Below are 21,331 nucleotides of genomic sequence, written 5' to 3' on the forward strand. Positions count from 1 at the left end.
GAAATTCATTTGCCAGCGTAACGAGACAAATGAACACTCCGGTTCCCCTTTAAAAAGGGGAACCGGAGGGTGTGTTCTAACTATCGTGGGATCACACTCCTCAGCCTTCCCGGTAAGGTCTATTCAGGTGTACTGGAGAGGAGGCTACGCCGGATAGTCGAACCTCGGATTCAGGAGGAACAGTGTGGTTTTCGTCCTGGTCGTGGAACTGTGGACCAGCTCTATACTCTCGGCAGGGTCCTTGAGGGTGCATGGGAGTTTGCCCAACCAGTCTACATGTGCTTTGTGGACTTGGAGAAGGCATTCGACCGTGTCCCTCGGGAAGCCCTGTGGGGAGTGCTCAGAGAGTATGGGGTTTCGGACTGTCTGATTGTGGCGGTCCGCTCCCTGTATGATCAGTGTCAGAGCTTGGTTCGCATTGCCGGCAGTAAGTCGGACACGTTTCCGGTGAGGGTTGGACTCCGCCAAGGCTGCCCTTTGTCACCGATTCTGTTCATAACTTTTATGGACAGAATTTCTAGGCGCAGTCAAGGCGTTGAGGGGATCCGGTTTGGTGGCTGCAGGATTAGGTCTCTGCTTTTTGCAGATGATTTGGTCCTGATGGCTTCATCTGGCCAGGATCTTCAGCTCTCACTGGATCGGTTCGCAGCTGAGTGTGAAGCGACTGGGATGAGAATCAGCACCTCCAAGTCCGAGTCCATGGTTCTCGCCCGGAAAAGGGTGGAGTGCCATCTCCGGGTTGGGGAGGAGATCTTGCCCCAAGTGGAGGAGTTCAAGTACCTCGGAGTCTTGTTCACGAGTGAGGGAAGAGTGGATCGTGAGATCGACAGGCGGATCGGTGCGGCGTCTTCAGTAATGCGGACGCTGTATCGAACGTTGTGGTGAAGAAGGAGCTGAGCCGGAAGGCAAAGCTCTCAATTTACCGGTCGATCTACGTTCCCATCCTCACCTATGGTCATGAGCTTTGGGTTATGACCGAAAGGACAAGATCACGGGTAAAAGCGGCCAAAATGAGTTTCCTCCGCCGGGTGGCGGGGCTCTCCCTTAGAGATAGGGTGAGAAGCTCTGTCATCCGGGGGGAGCTCAAAGTAAAGCCGCTGCTCCTCCACATCGAGAGGAGCCAGATGAGGTGGTTCGGGCATCTGGTCAGGATGCCACCCGAGCGCCTCCCTAAGGAGGTGTTTAGGGCATGTCCGACCGGTAGGAGACCACGAGGAAGACCCAGGACACGTTGGGAAGACTATGTCTCCCGGCTGGCCTGGGAACGCCTCGGGATCCCCCGGGAGGAGCTGGACGAAGTGGCTGGGGAGAGGGAAGTCTGGGCTTCCCTGCTTAGGCTGCTGCCCCCGCGACCCGACCTCGGATAAGCGGAAGAAGATGGATGGATGGATGGACGAGACACCATCCCAAATAGGCATCAGTTACTCTCAGTTACTTATCAAAAAGAGAATGTGATGGTTATCAAACATTGCATAACATTTCACAAAGATGACCAATAGTGCTTCATCTTAACAAGGATTCTGAACTATTTAATCGACTACGGTGAGCCATCCTTTTTACTCTCACCACTGACTATCGAGTGCATTCACATCAATATAAGGGCGAAGGGCTCCACATTATGCTGACTCCCTCAGTAACACTCAAGGGCAGCGCTAACAAAAATACTGCATGGACTGGTATGAGTAGTATTGAAGTACTGCCAATACTTGCATACAGAGAAAGGGGTATTTACGAAGGTCCAAATACCCTTAACAAGAACCCACACGACAAGAGTGCACTTACACGAGTCGAAGATTTGGCTAGTACAAAGATGGCAACCTTTACAATCAAAAGATACATTTTGTTCCCTCTGGAAAAAACAACAACTCTGGAGACGTAAAAAAAAAACACCATTTGTTAGCGTTTTAATCCTTTTTACGAAATACAACAAACACAATTGCAGTGCGCATATCTAACAGAAACCAATTAGTCAGACCGCTGGAACTCCTTCATGCATTATGTACTGCGCTGCAAAGTGAGGCCATCGCCGATTTCTAAACTGCGACATATTGTATGAACCCCCTTCCTACAGTACATCCAGTGCGCAGGTAAGCCAGCAAAGTAGTCTGTCCATGCAGAATTTTCCTCTGAGGTTTTTATATTTTGGGATGTTCAGTATCTATGGTTAGCTTTCCTCGGAGGTCCAGGTGGCAAACTATCGCTTATGTCTCAGTCACCGCACAGACACACACACACACACAGACACCCGCTTCGCCTTCCTTTCACTTGCTCTCTTCATGCTCATCCAACCACCAGTCAGAACTCAGCATGGATGCATTAATGGTTTTGCAAAAAGTTGGAAACTCTTGTCAAAGATGCACATTTCCTGCATCTCCAAGCTCAGCAAAGAGAGCAACAACAAGGAGGCAGGGCTCGTGTGAGTGCACTGATCTGCGCCCAACAACTGGAAGAGGTATAGGCCTAGGTCTGCACACACACTTGCATGCGTGCAACATAGAATAAGATGGTAGCATAGAGTCAAATAATGACTTTATTGTGATCACTCCTTGTAAGTTCTGAAACTGATCGACTTCATAATACAAATAAATAAAAATACTCCAATAATCCAAGGTAAAAAACCCAGGGCACATTTGCACCCCTGAGATTACTGTACCTTCATGCGCATACTAAAGACATGTCATTGAATTAATGCAATCACCCCTCTTGCAAGTACACAGCTTATTTTAGTTTACTCAAAATAAGACCGGAAATAATCAAAACGATTACACTAATATAGCAGCGTAGAAGATCAGGGAACAAGCAAACGTGTGAACGCAGGCCAGCCAAGGAATGGAGAGGGAAGGGGAATCGTGCTGAATTCTAGCACAGCACTTAGATGTTTTTTGTTCTGCTTGTGTTAAGTGCTTTGACTCAGCAAATGTATGTGGTCCTGACAGAAACCCCAACCAAAAGCATTTGTTCTTTATAAGGGGGATCAGCATCCATTGTTAGAGAGCAACATCGGAGTTTAGCAGTCAAACAGTTTCCGAAAAGAAGCTGTTCCTCAGTATGGTGGTCCTTACTCCAGATGTTCCACAGCCTCCTGAGGAGGGGATCACAGAGAGGGTGTGCAAGGTGGGTGGGGGCCCTCTTTCTGCATTTGCTGATGAGGTCTGTGGTGGAGAGAAGGCTGCTTTTCACGATCATCTGAGCAGCTTTCACTTCTGCAGTGCCTTCCTCTCTTCAGCCGTGCAGCTGCTGTGCCATCACTGTTGTGCTGGTGCTGAGGGTGCTACCCACCACACATATGTGTAAGCTTCAAAGGATGGAACTCCCTTGACCAGCATGCCAAAGCTTCCTGAAGAAGTAGAGACCCACATGGGCCTGATTGAGCAGATAGAAAGTGTTGGCTCCATGGGAGGTCCCTGGATAAAACAACCCCAAGGCACCAAAAGCTATAGACCACTTTCACAGTTGCTTCTCCGATGTGCCAGGCAGAAGGGGAGTGTCTGAATGCCAACATCTGCTGTGTTGTTTTACATTAATGAGAAGGGTGTTGCTTTTGCACAAATACACCAGATGTTCTAACTCTTCTTTGTACTCTGACTCATCGTTCTCTGTGATGAGTCACACTACTGTTGTGTCGTCTGCAAACGTCACAATATGACTGCTGAGGTGTTGAGCAGTGCAGTCATAGGTCAGCAGTGTGAAGAGAAGGGGGCTCAGCACACATCCCTGGGGGGAGCCTGTGCTGGGGGTGATGGAAGAGGAGACCGTGTTGTGGATCCTGACAGTCTGTGGTCAGCAGTGTTGGGACTGTAACACCGTTATTTTCGGTGGTAACTAGTAATCTAACTAATGTAGTATCGACTAGAAACAGAAGATCTGAGTGTGTTTTATTGGAGCGCTGCGGTGTCGTCCTTCTGTGTCACAAGGAAAAGAAAAGGCGTGCTTTGTGTGGGTGGGGACTCCCAGACCGTAGTTGAGGAGCGCAGGGGAGACGTTCCTCCAGGGCCTATGTACTTCGGGGCTAACAACATTCACTTTACCCGGCAGTGGGTCTTTACAGCTCCGGACTCGAGGGTGAATGACGAGGCCGGCCGTTTGTTGCAACTTTGTGACTTTATTGGTGTCTCGCACGCAGCCATCCACCAAGCTAGAGCACCTGCACGCACTCACTGTTGCCGCTGCCTCACCTCTCTCGCCCACTCACTCACTGACGTCACTCACCTCACATGCTGTCATATCTTAAAGGGCCACACACACACACCATGGCGAAGCCAGAAGTCGAGTTTCTTAACATGGAGACATTCTCAATACTTTTCTTTTGTCGAGCACTAAGAAAATAAAATTTTAGTCAAATGTAAGTTGTGTCTTGGATCAAAGATCCCATCTATGTTTGTACTTAAAGTTAAAGTTAAAGTGCCAATGATTGTCACATACACACTAGGTGTGGCGAAATTATTCTCTGCATTTGACCCATCACCCTTGATCACCCTCTGGGAGGTGAGAGGAGCAGTGAGCAGCAGCAGTGACCGCGCCCGGAAATACTGCCCAAAACAGCAATTCAAATCTGCTGAAACAGCTACATAAGCAACATGCTTCGACGAAGCTAGTAAAGAGAGACACAGACTCCAATGCCACTTCAGCTCCACTTAAGGATTTTAACGGAGGGACTGCTAGCCAGGACAACATTGATAGAGCCATTGCAGTGTATGTGCTAGAAGACATGCAGGCTATTTCTACAGTGGAGTCACCCGCTTTCAGGCAGCTAATTAGCATGATACCGGCGTCAAACAGCAAATGGCACGGAAAACATGTTCCAAGTACCTGGACAGTGAGTACATAAACATGGAAAGCGAGCTAAAGAAAACACTCCAAACTCTGCCCGTGCTCATCATTTATCATTGAAGGTACACACTCTGTCAATTCTCTTATATACTCTTTCATTCTAGACTTCTAGAGTGTTTGATTATCACATCACTCTAAATGTATGGACTATAAAGTTCACAAACATAAAGAGGGATCCTAGTGGGCCAGGGCAATCTTTCCTTATCTCTAAACTAAAACTGGGGAAATGTGTAGTGTGTTCTGGGCGTCAGTACAGTGTTGATCTCCTGAATACATGATTTTATTTCCGTATTCCTTGAGAGAAAAAAAATGCCTGGTTAGGCTTTGTGTATGTCATGTGTGCCTTCCTTGGTTGAAGCCAGGTTTACAGCTATGCTGTTATTATGCTGTTTGTTACTTATGTATGTTATGTTGCAGCTATTTAAAATAGTTTTGTCAATTTGATCTGGCCTGAAATAAATTGGCCCTTTGAAACATATCTTTGTCTTTGTAAGTTGTATGTAGACCACATTGCTTAGCAGAGTTCAGTGATGCAAATACATGTCAAGTTGATCAACAGATTATATTATTCTCCAGTGCAATAACAGTACTGAAATGAAGGCTAAAAGGGCATTAAGGGGAGCCTTAAAAAAAAAAGAAGAAAAAAAGAAGTAACTAAATAGTTACTTTTCACAGTAACGCATTACTTTTTGGTGTAAGTAACTGAGTTAGTAACTGAGTTACTTTTGAAATAAAGTAACTAGTAACTGTAACTAGTTACTGGTTTTCAGTAACTAACCCAACACTGGTGGTCAGTTTGTTAGGAAGTCCAAAACCCAGTTCCCCAGTATAACGTGAAGTAGATCAGGCTCTAACCATGGAAATCCACGGGGTGCACGTCTGTGCTGCGAGCTCTGTGCTCCACTAAACACTCACTGGCTGAATGTAGAGCATTTCAAATTTCCGCTCTGCCAGACAGCACTCCTGAAAGACCGACAAGTTTTATATAGTGAAATTGCACACATTTGTGCGAGGCAATGAAGCAGATCCAACAGGAGGAAAATAGAAAAGGGGTGGATCTGCTTAGATTTGTCTTTTTTTCCAGATTGTTATGCTTTTAACACCAGCAACTTATTATTAAACAAATTTTATCCTGAAAATCAATACCGTATTTTCCGCACTATTAGCCGCACCTAAAAACCACAAATTTACTCAAAAGCTGACAGTGCGGCTTTTAACCCGGTGCGCTTTATATATGGATAAATATTAAGATTCATTTTCATAAAGTTTCGTTCTCGCAACTTCGGTAAACAGCCGCCATCTTTTTTCCCGGTAGAGCAGGAAGCGCTTCTTCTTCTACGCAAGCAACCGCCAAGGTAAGCACCCGCCCCCATAGAACAGGAAGCGCTTCTTCTACTGTAAGCAACCACCCGCCCCGGAAGAAGAAGCACGCGGTGCATGCTGGGATATGTGACGTTTCATTTCCATTTGTGTGTTTATGTAAAGACCCCAAAATGGCTCCTATTAAGTGTGTTGTCTGTCTAATTATAAATAATGCAGACGAGGCGTGTTAACTGAGTTCTCAACGTTTACTCACAGCGTGCTCATAACCACATTCTAACTGCCAGCATACAACAACGCTTCTCAGGGCTACCGCGCATGCTCGTAACTATCGTTGCATGCTGGGTAGTGTAGTTGTTATATTTGCTAGCTCATAACATCACATTAAAAGACACGCTTACGCGCTTAATTCAATACTCGCCGTCATTCCGGGTGGATTGACAAAAGACCTCCAGCCGCTAGATATTGGTGTCAACAGGGCATTCGAAGCTAGACTGCTAACTGCGTGGGAACAATGGATGACAGAAGGCGAACACACATTCACTAAGACAGGGAGGCAGCGCCAGACGACGCCAACATCTGCCAGTGGATCGTAAATACCTGGGCAGATATTTCGGTCACAACTGTGGTCCGAGCTTTCCGGAAGGCAGGATTCACAGAACTGCTGGATAACAGTGACACTGACTCCGATTACTTCGACGAGACAAAGCCGGCCATTTTGGATCTCACATTTGCCCAACTTTTCACTTCGGACACCGAAGACGAAGGATTTACGAATGAAGAATAACTTCAGAAAGTGAGCGTTATGTTTATTTTGTGTGTTGTGACATTAACGTTCGAGCAACATTATGTTGCTATTGCTCTGCACTATTTTGAATTTTACTATGTTTGTGATTGCACATTTGCGTACATTTTGGGAGTGAACAGAGTTGTTAGAACGCTGGTTTTTAATATATTATTAAAGTTTGACTGACCTATCTGACTGTTTTTTTGACATTCCTTTAGCGCAGTTAGATGCGGCTTACAACACCGGGCGGCTTATAGGTGGACAAAGTTTTGAAATATGCCGTTCATTGAAGGCGCGGCTTTTAACCCAGGGCGCCTTATGGTGCGGAAAATACGGTACTTCCTATCGCGCTCGACCCTTAGATCTGCTAAATTTCTACGGCTTTGCTACAACATCTGACAATAGAAGCCCAGCGTATTTTCTTCATAGAGCTCCAGAGCATGGTAGCTGCAGACGCAGTAGCAAAGCAACGAAGTACAGCTGGTGAAAGTTGACACAGACTAGAATGGAAACATATAGGCGCACTAAACACACGCGTGGTGGAATTTATGGGTTAGTTGCTGAACATGTTTGCTTTGCTTGTGTTGAAAAATGTTAATGTTACAATACTAAGGAACACCACTTTTGTAACCCTATTTTACCGGGAAATGTTTCTTATTTTCAAATGCAAATGTAGACAAGTATGATAAGACAACCACATATGTTGTCAGCCAGTCTGAGGGGCGTCGACTGGTTCCACTGTACTCACAGTACAAACACATTAGATTAAACATTACAGAGCAAGATTACATTTTAAATACAGAACCTGTAATTTATCAGGTTTGTGCATCGGTAGTAAATGTTTCTTATGAACAGAGTTAAGCCAACGTCTCCACGGCAACAACGTCTCCGCAACCTAAAGGCAACCAGAAGATGACAAATGACTCCATTAAATTGTCTTAGTAAGAATGTCTGTTTAATATCATGTTCAAATCACGTTGACTTCAGCATTACTCTTATCTTTGCTGAGAACGACGACAGGATGGAAAGGAACCAAAGCTTTCAATTTACCTGTCTGGACTTAAAATAAATGGATGTATGAGTTTAGTTAAGTCTTTATTTGGAGGAGCAATGCAAGACATTTAGCTCAAAGGCAGATATCAAATCAAATCAAATCAACTTTATTTATAGAGCACATTTAAAATTTACCACAGGGGTAGCCAAAGTGCTGTACAATGAGCAGGTTAAAAGATAAAACGAGCAAACACAACACAACACAAACAGAACACGATAAAAAATAAATAATTAAAATAGAATTAATAAAAACATAATAACAGGATCACAGCAGGTGTATTATGGGGCGCCATTGCAGGATGGATATCACTCAGTGTTAAAAGCCATGGAATAAAAGTATGTTTTTAAGAGAGATTTAAAAACAGGAAGAGAGGAGGCTTGTCTAACACTCAGGGGTAGGTCGTTCCAGAGCTTGGGAGCAGCAACGGCGAAAGCTCTGTCACCTCTAAGCTTCAGCCTTGTGTCAGGGACCGTCAACAGCAGCTGATCGGCTGATCTTAAGGATCGGGTGGGGCAGTAAGGCTCAAGGAGGTCGGAGAGATAGGTTGGCGCGAGGTTGTTTAGACATTTAAAAACAAATAAAAGGAGTTTAAAATGTATTCGGTAACGCACAGGGAGCCAGTGAAGGGACGCTAAAATAGGGGTGATGTGCTCACGTCTGCGGGTCTGTGTTAGCAGACGAGCAGCAGAGTTCTGCACGAGCTGCAGGCGGGCGAGGGAGGCCTGGCTAATGCCAACATACAGGGCATTACAATAATCAAGACGAGTCGAGATAAAAGCGTGGATTAATTTCTCAAGATCATGTCTTGATAGAAGCGGTTTCACTTTCGCTATTTGGCGTAATTGATAAAAGCTTTTTTGAACGACGCTGCTGATTTGTTTTTCGAATTTAAAATCTGAGTCAAACTTTACCCCCAGGTTTGTGACAGAGTCGCTGAGATACGGGGTCAGAGTGCCGAGGTCAACGTTGGGGGAGGGAGAGCGACTTGGACCGAACAACATAACTTCTGTTTTATCTTCATTTAGGCTCAGGAAGTTAGCTGAAAGCCAGACTTTGATGTCGTGCAGGCAGTCAATAAGACGTTGAACCGTGTTATTTTGTGCCATGGGAAAATAAATCTGGCAATCATCGGCATAAAAATGAAATGCAATACTGATCTGCACAAGATTATAGCTAAATAGCTCATTTACATCTGCATTCCCTGGTTACATAAATTAAAAATATACAATAGCATGCAATAAAATCATAACAATCAAATTATACTACAGCATGCAATAAAATTATAACAATCAAATTATACTATAGCATGCAATCAAATTAAGAACAGTCATAAAAATGCCCTCTCATTGACACATACCGTACATATACATTACAACCATACCTCCCATTTACATCATCACACATAGACAATACATGCTTTTGCTCACATCTGTCATCATTTGCAAAAAACAACCATATTTCCGCAGACACACCTCCGAACAAAATGCTCTCATGCATGAATATAATACACATTAAGTTGACATGTGGGTCAAATACAGTGCTCACCTCAGTGTGAGCAGCATTGGTTCCTCCAAAGCCACTTTTTCAGTTAAACTGTAAATTCATCTCTTTGACTTTTCAGATTTGTTGTGAAGTCGTTCCATTCCTTTATCGCTTTATATGAAAAGGCTGATTGTGCAAAAGAGGTGTTACATCTGGGTATGCTACACTGCTCCCCTGGTGGAGGCTCGTGTTTTTTTATTGTGGGGCGATTGAGAGTCATGAGATGTACACAGAGAAAAACACAAAACGAGATGTGAGATTTCTGATGGTCTTTTTCCTTTACTGCTGGAGATAATGGTGAAAAACTGTCAAGAAACATCAAATGGCTCTTCATATGCATGAATCAGTTTTGGTGATGAATGCTGGGAAAAAATAGTGAAAGGTGTATCTAAATATGAAGGCAGCGTATGAATCAGTCTCATTCAATCTCCATCCATCCATCCATTTTCTACCGCTTGTCCCTCTGCACATCCGTCGTCATTTTTCAAAATAGTTTTGATATATTTGGTATTGTTTGTGTATGCATTAAATTTAGTGTTTTCTTCCTCATTTCGGTCTTCTGCAGTCATACAGTCTTCCTGCTTGGCTCGTTACTCTGTCCCGCATCTTTTACAAGACTTGTCGAGTCTTTATTTTATCTGTTTGTTTGTTTTTTCTTGGTGCCCTTTTTGTCATTTGCTTTTGCCTCATAGTTTTTGTTACCACTTTTTTCACTAAATACCAGAGGTGTGGACTCGAGTCACATGACTTGGACTCGAGTCAGACTCGAGTCATGAATTTGATGACTTTAGACTCGACTTGACAAAATGTAAAAAGACTTGCAACTCGACTTAGACTTTAACATCAATGACTTGTGACTTCACTTGGACTTGAGCCTTTTGAATTGACATGACTTGACATGACTTGCTACTTTCCCCAAAACCCAAAGATGAAAAAGTTATTCGGGAGCGCTCCGTATTTTTCATTGTGTACTTGTCTATCAGCGTTGCGTGTGTCAGCTGGTGTGCTCTCAGTACAACAGCCAATCAAATTAGATCTACTTTGTTTTCATCACACAGCATTCATCCAATCAAATTGCAGGACAACCAACGAAGAAGACATGTCCAAACCACACGCCAGTGAACAAAAAATGATACCTAAAATAATTTTGTTTGGGTATAAAAATTACGAGGTGGTCAACACAAAACGGTTTGCAGTATGCAACACATGCGGTTCGAAAATTACTGATGGAGAGGCAACAACTTCCAACTTCGTCCGGCATTTGAAGTTGCACAAAGAACGGTAAGTTTTGAATGTAAGATAACGTTTATTGGCTAAGTAACGTGACTTTTATTTGCTGTGTAGTTAAATCAGTGAGGCTGTAAACTCACTGCTAACGTTATAACGTTATTGCAAACACGGGAATCTGTTGCAGTTCACTACCTTATTCATACTTTTTGTTCAGTGATTTTTTTTCAGCAGGGTTACGTTAGTCAATATATCACACGTAATGTTAGACGGCGGTCAGCAGCACCGCGTATTTTAGCCACCTAAAAAAAGACAAAAATAGTAAAATAAAGGTCAGTTAAAATGTATACTATATTATGAATATGTGTACCGTTTTAGCTAGCTTTCTGACATACTGTTGGCTGTTTACCTCAGTGGTCCCCAACCACTGGGCCGCGGCCCGGTACTGGTCGGTGGATCGATTGGTATCGGGCCGCACAAGAATTTATTTATTTTTCTTTCTTTTTTTAATTAAATCAACATAAAAAACACAAAATACACTTACAAGTAGTGCACCAACCCAAAACAACTCTCTCCCCCCTTTTGTTCTGGGCATTGAACATGAAGACTCTTCCTTCACTGTTCCGAGTGGCCATGAGAGTCTTGGCAGTGCCTGCCTCCAGTGCTCCAGTGGAGCGAGTTTTCAGCCATGGTGGCATCATACTACGCCCCCATCGTGCACAAATGACTGACAGACTCTTGGCTAATTTGGTCTTTTGCAAATGCAATGCAGCATAGGGCCCTGACATATAAAAAGTACAACTTTTTTGTTATGTTCACGTATATGTCATGTTTTTTCAATGTTAACACTTTTGTACAAATAAGTACATTTGCACTTTATTTTTCAATGTGTTTGTTCTGTAAAGGAATGAGTTAATGTTTAAAATGACTGGTTAATAGTGCTATTATAAAGTGCAATGTCAGCACAATTTTCTTTCCTGCAATTTAAAATGCACTTGTTTTAATAAATAAATACAGCGTTTGAAAAGCATACACAATCTGTGTTAATATATTAGTCTGTGGTTAAAAGGACTTGAAAGGACTCGAAACTCAAAATGCAGGACTTAGGACTTGACTTGAGACTTTCCAGTCTTGACTTTGGACTTGACTCGGGGCTTGACTCGGACTTGAGGGCAAAGACTTGAGACTTACTTGTGACTTGCAAAACAATGACTTGGTCCCACCTCTGCTAAATACGGCAGAGCTGTGCATATTTGGGATTTAGCATTCGCATCACTGTCAATTCACCAATATTTATTATTGGAATAGAAAAGGAACTCTCAAAGTAGACTGTTTTTTCTACAGAAAAAAACCATCTCACTCATCCTAAGCAGGTAATAATGTATAAACACGTGATAATCAGTGTTCTGAATAATGGCGTTATATGATAAGGGTGTTACTAACGTTACCTTTACTAGTAACTGTACTAACCTGCTTGAAGACAGTGTCCATCGTTCCTATACCAATGAGCTCTACAGTGACAGGTCTGAATGACTACCGATAGTCATAAAGTGCTTCGAGAAGCTGATCATGGGCCAGATAAAGACCTTCATCAATGTCACTGTGGACCCTCACCAGTATACCTACAAGAAGAACCACTCCACTCATGACGCAATCTTATGAGTGGCCAACACAGCCCTTACTCACCTGGAGAGCAGGAACTCCTATGCTGGCCTGCTCTTGACCTGCGCCTTCAACACCATCATCCCACAGACACTGGTGAAAAAGCTGGACATGCTATAGGGCTGAGTCCCTTACTGAGAAACTGGGTCCTGGACTTCCTGACCAACAGACCAAAAACTGTCAGGATTCACAACACTGTATCCCCTTGTATCACCCTCAGCATTGGCACCATCCAGGGATGTGTGCTGTGCCCACTCCTCTTCACGCTACAGACCTATGACAGCACTACTAAACACCCCAGCTGTCACATTGTGAAGTTTGTGGACAACACAACAGTAATGCGACGCATCACAGACAACTATGAGTCAGCATACAGAGAGGAGGTAGAACATCTGGTGGATTGGCAACAACCTTCTCATCAATGTAAAAAAGACCAAGGAGATGGCGGTGAACAGCAGGAAGATCAGACACCCCACTTCCGCCCTGCACATCGGAGTAGGGCGGTAGGGCAAATTGTCTCCATCTTCAGGTATCTTGGGGTTCATCTACCCAGGGACCTTACCTGCAGCCACAACACTTCCTGTCTGCTCAAAAAAGCACACCAGCGCTTCGACTTCGTCAGGAAGCTGCGGTGTGCTCGACTAGAGAGCTCAATGCTTAGTAGTTGCTACAGATGTGTGGTGTAGAGCACCCTCATCACCAGCATAACACTGTGGCACAGCCTCTGCACAACTAAATAGAGGAAGGCACTGCAGAGGGTGGTGAAAGCTGCTCAGAAGATCATGGGGAGCTTCCTTCCCACCAGAGGGCTCTCTGCATCACCAAGGATACCATCCACCTTGCACACCCTCTCTTTGATCCCATTCACTCAGACAGTGGAGCATCCGGAGTAGGACCGTGAGCCTAAGTAACAGCTTCTTTGTAGAAAGCTGAATCCTGATGATGCTCTGTCGCAATGTATATCAATTCCCCTAACTATTTTTAGAACAAACTCTCGGGCGACTCATATGGAATTGGAGGCCACCTGTTGGCTGCGGGCACCGTACGCATTAACTTTGACATCACTATTTTAAATAACAATTGTTTAACATTTAACAAAATCATTTCATCTGTAAATGTCCTGTACCTCTCTCCAATGTAGCCAGCCGTGCATTGGCATTGACCGCTGATGTGGTCACACAGCCCTCCATTCCGACACGTGCACTCCTGGGAGCAGTTGATGCCGAATGAGCCGAACTGACATGGTTGTGCGCACACAGGGCCCTAAGCAGGAAGAATTGCAAGATGGGACGATATATGATGCATATCTTTTTTTTTTTTAATAAATCATTTTACAAGGAGCTAAGGCATGCAAAGTGCAGTCATACCACCCATCCAGCAGGGCAGGAACACTCTCCAGTCACATGATGGCATGATCCAGCATTTTGACAGGGACAGTGTTTTTCACACATGGAGCCATGTTTACCTGGTGGACAAGGCTCCTCGCAGCTGGCAGAAGATAACAATAAGATTTAAGTAGTACAATCCAGTAGTAATCAGACTGCATATTTAAAACTACCGTATTTTCCGCACTATAAGCCGCCCCGGGTTATTAGCCGCACCTTCAATGAATGGCATATTTCAAAACTTTGTCCACCTATAAGCCGCCCCGGACTATAAGCCGCGCCTACGCTGCACTAAAGGGAATGTCAAAAAAACAGTCAGATAGGTCAGTCAAACTTTAATAATATATTAAAAACCAGCGTTCTAACAACTCTGTTCACTCCCAAAATGTACGCAAATGTGCAATCACAAACATAGTAAAATTCAAAATAGTGCAGAGCAATAGCAACATAATGTTGCTCGAACGTTAATGTCACAACACACAAAATAAACATAGCGCTCACTTTCTGAAGTTATTCTTCATTCGTAAATCCTTCGTCTTCGGTGTCCGAAGTGAAAAGTTGGGCAAATGTGAGATCCAAAATGGCCGGTTCCGTCTCGTCGAAGTCATCGGAGTCAGTGTCACTGTTATCCAGCAGTTCTGTGAATCCTGCCTTCCGGAAAGCTCGGACCACAGTTGTGACCGAAATATCTGCCCAGGCATTTACGATCCACTGGCAGATGTTGGCGTCGTCTGGCGCTGCCTCCCTGTCTTAGTGAATGTGTGTTCGCCTTCTGTCATCCATTGTTCCCACGCAGTTAGCAGTCTAGCTTCGAATGCCCTGTTGACACCAATATCTAGCGGCTGGAGGTCTTTTGTCAATCCACCCGGAATGACGGCGAGTATTGAATAAGCGCATAAGCGTGTCTCTTAATGTGATGTTATGAGCTAGCAAATATAACAACTACACTACCCAGCATGCAACGATAGTTACGAGCATGCGCGGTAGCCCTGAGAAGCGTTGTATGCTGGCAGTTAGAATGTGGTTATGAGCACGCTGTGAGTAAACGTTGAGAACTCAGTTAACACGCCTCGTCTGCATTATTTATAATTAGACAGACAACACACTTAATAGGAGCCATTTTGGGGTCTTTACATAAACACACAAATGGAAATGAAACGTCACATATCCCAGCATGCACCGCGCGCTTCTTCGTCATCCACTGTTCCCACGCAGTTAGCAGTCTAGCTTCGAATGCCCTGTTGACACCAATATCTAGCGGCTGGAGGTCTTTTGTCAATCCACCCGGAATGACGGCGAGTATTGAATTAAGCGCGTAAGCGTGTCTCTTAATGTGATGTTATGAGCTAGCAAATATAACAACTACACTACCCAGCATGCAACGATAGTTACGAGCATGCGCGGTAGCCCTGAGAAGCGTTGTTGTATGCTGGGAGTTAGAATGTGGTTATGAGCACGCTGTGAGTAAACGTTGAGAACTCAGTTAACACGCCTCGTCTGCATTATTTATAATTAGACAGACAACACACTTAATAGGAGCCATTTTGGGGTCTTTACATAAACACACAAATGGAAATGAAACGTCACATATCCCAGCATGCACCGCGCGCTTCTTCTTCTTCCGGGGGCGGGTGGTTGCTTACAGTACAAGAAGAAGCGCTTCCTGTTCTATGGGGGCGGGTGCTTACCTTGGCGGTTGCTTGCGTAGAAGAAGAAGCGCTTCCTGCTCTACCGGGAAAAAAGATGGCGGCTGTTTACCGAAGTTGCGAGAACGAAACTTTATGAAAATGAATCTTAATATTTATCCATATATAAAGCGCACCGGGTTAAAAGCCGCACTGTCAGCTTTTGAGTAAATTTGTGGTTTTTAGGTGCGGCTAATGGTGCGGAAAATACGGTACACGGTATCCGTAAGGTCTTGTGATATTGACAGATAAATTAAATGTCCAACAACACCTTATTTGATCAGAATATTAACAAGTAACATCTTCAATAGAACTTGATGCAATAACATTTCCTTTGTGTTCAGACTTCCGGGAAACACTGTATTTAACTGAAAATACTTTACCATGCATGCATCCATTTAATGAGTCAACACATTTTCCCAATCAAAACTAATTATTATGAAATATTTTAAAAGACTATAACCCCTGTTAAATACGCTGGTAACATTGATTAGCAGATTTTGGGCCTGATCTATTAAAAGTTTGCGTGTATTAAAACACATGCAAAGCTGATCTACGAAGCTTGTGCGCAGAAGAATGCTTCTCTTAAGTGAGCATAATAAGGAGCACAATACATTTCGCTTGTCTGTTTTCATGAATATGCAGGATATACGCTGATCATCAAACCACTCATAATATTGGGAGGAGAAAATGCTAATATATTTATCAAAACAAACTGTTCTGCGACCGCTGTTTTGCATCTATATTTAGTATGTGCCGAAAGGTTGTGCAAACTGCAGTTGCGCAGAAAAAGCTGTGAGAAAGGAGGTCATCTCGCTGCAGCTCTGTCCTTGCATGCTTTTCAACATAAATGGACTGTGAAAAGTAAAACATATTAAACATGTTGTCTATTCAGCTATATCGTTTTATAATTGTATAGCTGTTGGATGACTTAGAGGGCGTATTAAAACTAGTTAGATTGCTGCGATTTTGGTGTCTGCTAGCTATTTTTTTTAAATAGGTAAATTTTTTCATATATATATATCAAAACCTTCTTGCAATATGCATTTTCTTCCTTCTGAAAAATTACAATGCACGCTCAAAGTTTAGTGCCATGCAAGCATCTTAAGCACACTTTAAAAAAGTGTGTTCCGCTGAAGATGGACTGCAGGACTGTTTCTTAAATGCCCAGAAAAATCTGTACATGCCTGATTTCAAAACAGAGCAAAACGCCACAGGCAGGAGCTTGATAACATAGATGTGCAGTAAATGAGTGTCTCACGGCGAAAGGCCAGAGGTACACACAAAATCCTAATTAAAATAGGCGGTTTGCACTAGTTATCAATCGTACATGCAATGTTAGTAGATCACACACTACACGCCCACTAAAAGTACACACTATTTTATAGTTTCCATCCATCCATTTTTCTACCGCTTTTTGCACATGCTATTTAGCGCATGGTATTTGGATTTCAATAGATCAGGCCTTATATTTTTTATACAGGTCATCAACACTTTAGAACACATTTTCTTACAACTGATAATCCTTTCACTTTTGGCCTTGTTAGGTACTTTAATGCTTAACAACCTGCCATTATTTGTTACCCTAAAAGGTTGAATATACTGTAGTTATGTAATACAGTATACTTTTTTTCTGTAATACTGTCATTCTTACTTTACAAACTCTACTCACAAGGCCCCGGTGTATCCAGGTGCGCAGAGGCACTCGCCAGTTTCATGGTGGCAGGTTGCACCATTTAAGCATTGACACTCGAGCAGGCAGTCCTTGCCGTAGAAGTTGGGCTCGCATGGCTCCTCACACCTCCATCCCTGGTAGCCATCGGTGCAGACACAGGCTCCTGTTATTGGGTTACACTTGGCCCCATTCCGACACTGACAGCGATTAGTGCAGTGGGGACCCCAGAAGTCACTTTCACAGGCTGGAAGAACAAAGAGCAGTGTGTGAGTCAACATGTAAACTGTCGCAGTTTCTAGACTATAAAGCCTATAATTAGTATGTCGCAATTAGGACTGTCTTAGAATAGTTGACAATTTGACTATTCCATCAGGAGGAATAGAAGTCTGATTCAACTATCAACCTAGTCATCTAACCGTCGAACATTGAATCCCCCTCCTCCCTCCCGGTTTGAGTACTCAAGGCCCCGTTGGATAAAGCTGGTGGGTTTAGGAGCATGTTCCGAGATGGGAACCGTTAAACATGGAGGTACCTGCTACCTGGAGGTTTAGTTTCGACCAGTTTTAAACCAAAAATAAACAAAAAGGTGAGTGCCCCTAAGAAAAGGCATTGAAGCTTAGGGAAGGCTATGCGGAACGAAACTAAAACTGAACTGGCTACAACGTAAACAAAAACAGAATGCTGGACGACAGCAAAGACTTACGGTGGAGCAAATGTACAATGTACATGACAATCAACAATGTCCCCACAAAGAAGAATAAAAACAACTGAAATATTCTTGACTGCTAAAACAAAGTAGATACAGGAAATATCGCTCAAAGGAAGACATGAAACTGCTACTGGAAAATAGCAAAAAAAGAGAAAAAGCCACCAAAATAGGAGCGCAAGACAAGAACTAAAACACTACACACAGAAAAAAAAGCAATAAACTCCAAATAGGTCAGGGCGTGATGTGACAGGTGGTGACAGTACACCTACTTATGGTTTGAATTCATATACACTTGCGACAACGACTTTTTACTGTCAACTGAGTTTCGTTTTTTAATAATTTCTGCTGGTGGTGTGCCTCCAAATTTTTTCAACGCAAAAAATGTGCCTTGGCTCAAAAAAGGTTGAAAAACACTGTACTATACCATGAATTGATCAACGTGGACCCCGACTTAAACAAGTTGAAAAACATATTCGGGTGTTACCATTTAGTGGTCAATTGTACGGAATATGTACTGTGCTGTGCAATCTACTAATAAAAGTTTCAATCAATCAATACTAGGTTTGTGCACAGAGGATTGTGTCTCTTAAGTAAGGGGTTCAATTATTTGGCGTGTCTGTTTTCATGAATATGCTCATTATATGATCATCAGAACACAGAGCATACTAAGAGGAGGAGGGGCTAATTTAATCATTAGCACACTTGGTGTGATTTATCAAGGCTAATCGCTCACTACGTTTCCATGCGGACGGTGCGGTGATCAGCAGCCAGTTGAGGCACGTCACTCAGTTGTGCCTCACCATGGATTGCGGACTCGGCTAGCTGCTGGCCTGCTGTGCAGTGAGACCGTATTGCTATATGAATTATATTACACATTTCCATAGTTTAGTTAGCTGAGGTATATAATGTACAGTGTATTTTGTCAACAACTGTATGTGTGTAACGTATTTCTTGTGCTGAGCAATCATAAAACTGCTGCGAAGACGCACTGGCTGAGGCTCGCAGTAATCCCGCCCCCTGGTGGTAGAGAATGCACCCTCTGACGGGAGTGTTATATCAACTAAAGCCCACACTTAAACTTTCCACGTGCAAGATTGAATCTATTTAAAAAAGTTATTTAATAAGAAGCCAAAAAGTGCAAAAACAATAATGTTCGTGTTGGAGGAGTTGTGAATGACTGCAGGGCCACAACATTAGGAACACCTGCAGACTGCAGCACGGATTTCATATTTCATTCATTTACAACTCCTCCAACACGGACATTATTGTTTTTGCACTTTTTGGCTTCTTATTGAGCTGCTGCATTTTTTGGTTAGGTTGTTTATTTCTTTTGAGTAATTTCTACATTTCTAAAAGGGGAGGAATGTAATAGAGTGATCTATGTTTGTCTGTTGCCATCTCCTGGTGAATGTTGGCTATAGCGTACTGTGGTTACTTTTTGGTTGGCCAACGATTTACGTGGTGTTGCGCACCTGACGTCAAGTGTGTTGAGTCTGTTCTGAAGTCTACAGTAAAGAGACGTACTTCATCACCTCGCCTGGTTATTGCCTCCAACCCAATATATTACATAAAGGTAAGACCATAATAACATTTTTTTTTTATTAAATGTGCTTTTTTGTGTGCTACAGTTTGTATGTGTAAAGTTAAAGTTAAGTTAAAGTACCAATGATTGTCACACACGCGAGGTGTGGTGAAATGTGTCCTCTGCATTTGACCCATCCCCTTGATCACCCCCTGGGATGTGAGGGGAGCAGTGGGCAGCAGCAGCGCCACGCCCAGGAAGAACTTTTGGTGATTTAACCCCCAATTCCAACCCTTGATGCTGAGTGCCAATTGACAGTCAAAGCATGAACATAACAATCCACATGTTGTTTTATTGGTACGCCCAAGGGATAAAAACACGGAAGTGCAGCTCCTGCCCGGTCCTGCATCTTAGAGAATCAAAATTTGACCCAATCTGAGGACCTCACTAAGCCATCCAATTGCTACCGTGTTTATTTATTTATCTGAGTGTATCTGAGCCTTTTTCTTTGAGGTGGTAGAAGCCGCAATTGAGATGCCTTTTATTTGAAGGAATCTCCATTAGGAATGTTGTGGCCGATGTGTCCTTGTTCAAGACACTTCACACACCTTGCTCCCAGTGCCTCTCACATTGGTGTATGAATGTGAATGAATGTTGGGGGAGGGTTCAAAGGGGCTGTAGGTGCCAATGGCTGCCTTGCTTCCGTCAGTTTACCCCAAGGCAGCTGTGGCTACAAATATAGCTTACCCCCATCAACGTGTGAATGTGGAGTGAATGAATGAAGGTTTCTCAGTTATTTGTGTGTGAATGTCTAGAAAAGCGCTCTTTAAATCTAATCCATTATCATTATTATTAGATGTGCTTTTTTAAAAAAAGAAAAAGATCATCGTTGACTGATTGTTGACTGTAGGCAAAATCCAACAAATTTGATTTGACTTGAAAAAAATCTTAATTGAAGACAGCCCTAGTTACAATGCATGTGTTATTTGAAAGCCAAATATGACGGTTTAAATACATTGTACTGTAAGTATTACTAAAAGAAGTAGAACAAAATGAGTTAAGGCAGCAAAAAAAATATATATTAATTTATATTTATACAAGGTAAATTTAATCATTTTTGTTTGAAGAAAAACAAACTTTGTGTGAGGAACTCGCATGGCTGCCGTTTGTGTGACCCCAAGATGCAAGAACCAGGATGAGGATGAGCAGGTAAGATGATTTTAATAATGAAACAACAGAGAAATGTAGCAGTCTTGCATACAACAGTTCCAAACATAGTCTATCGTCGAGCACTGAGGAGTGCTCGAGTGAAAACATAAATAGGCATCTGCTGATTGGCAGCAGGTGTGGACCGGCTGCCAATCACCGGCAGGTGAGGAGAAAACAGTGCTCAGCGGAACAAACAGGAAGTATAACAAAATAAGAGCACTGACAGGAAGTAACTACAAAAACATGGAAACAAACCGAAATGAAGTGACAGATCGTCACAGGACCCCCCCCCTCAAGGAACAGATTCCAGATGTTCCCTGGAAACAAGAACGGAAACAAGTCCAAAAATTACGGGAGGGAGGAGGGAGGACATGGCGGAGGGTCGCCAGGCCAAGTGTCCCCGCAGCCAGCGAGGGAAAGTCAGGTGGCGGCGACGCGTTGAACGCCGCTGGAACTGGCGAGGCGGGCGACCACGGAACGGCCACATTAGTGGCCGACAAGGAGGCGGAAGCGCGTGGTACCTGAGCACCAACAGCTGCGAAGGTCCACACGCAGGTTCTGCAGATCGCTGCCGACAGCGCGGATGAAGTCCATAACACCGTCGCATCTTTGGCGGATGAGGAAGAGGTCGCGCAGCCGGTGGTGACGATGATGATGATGATGATGACCATGAAGATGGCGGCGCCTTGCGAAAGCCCGCCAGAGACGATGTGGTTGTGGGTGG

General features: G+C 43.5%; 1 protein-coding gene across 1 annotated transcript in view; it reads right to left on the reverse strand.

The window, feature by feature from the left end:
- LOC133616089 (multiple epidermal growth factor-like domains protein 10) overlaps window positions 1-21,331 on the reverse strand; it is a 572,792-nt gene that overhangs the window by 154,604 nt on the left and 396,857 nt on the right. The window contains exons 7-9 of the mRNA XM_061975174.2: window positions 17,165-17,411; window positions 13,790-13,910; window positions 13,549-13,685 (exon numbers count right to left, since the gene is read on the reverse strand). Coding sequence (XP_061831158.1) covers window positions 13,549-13,685; window positions 13,790-13,910; window positions 17,165-17,411 — 505 coding nt within the window. The remainder of the gene's footprint in view (window positions 1-13,548; window positions 13,686-13,789; window positions 13,911-17,164; window positions 17,412-21,331) is intronic.

This window comes from Nerophis lumbriciformis, linkage group LG15, assembly GCF_033978685.3.
Source record: "Nerophis lumbriciformis linkage group LG15, RoL_Nlum_v2.1, whole genome shotgun sequence".
NCBI lineage: Eukaryota > Metazoa > Chordata > Actinopteri > Syngnathiformes > Syngnathidae > Nerophis > Nerophis lumbriciformis.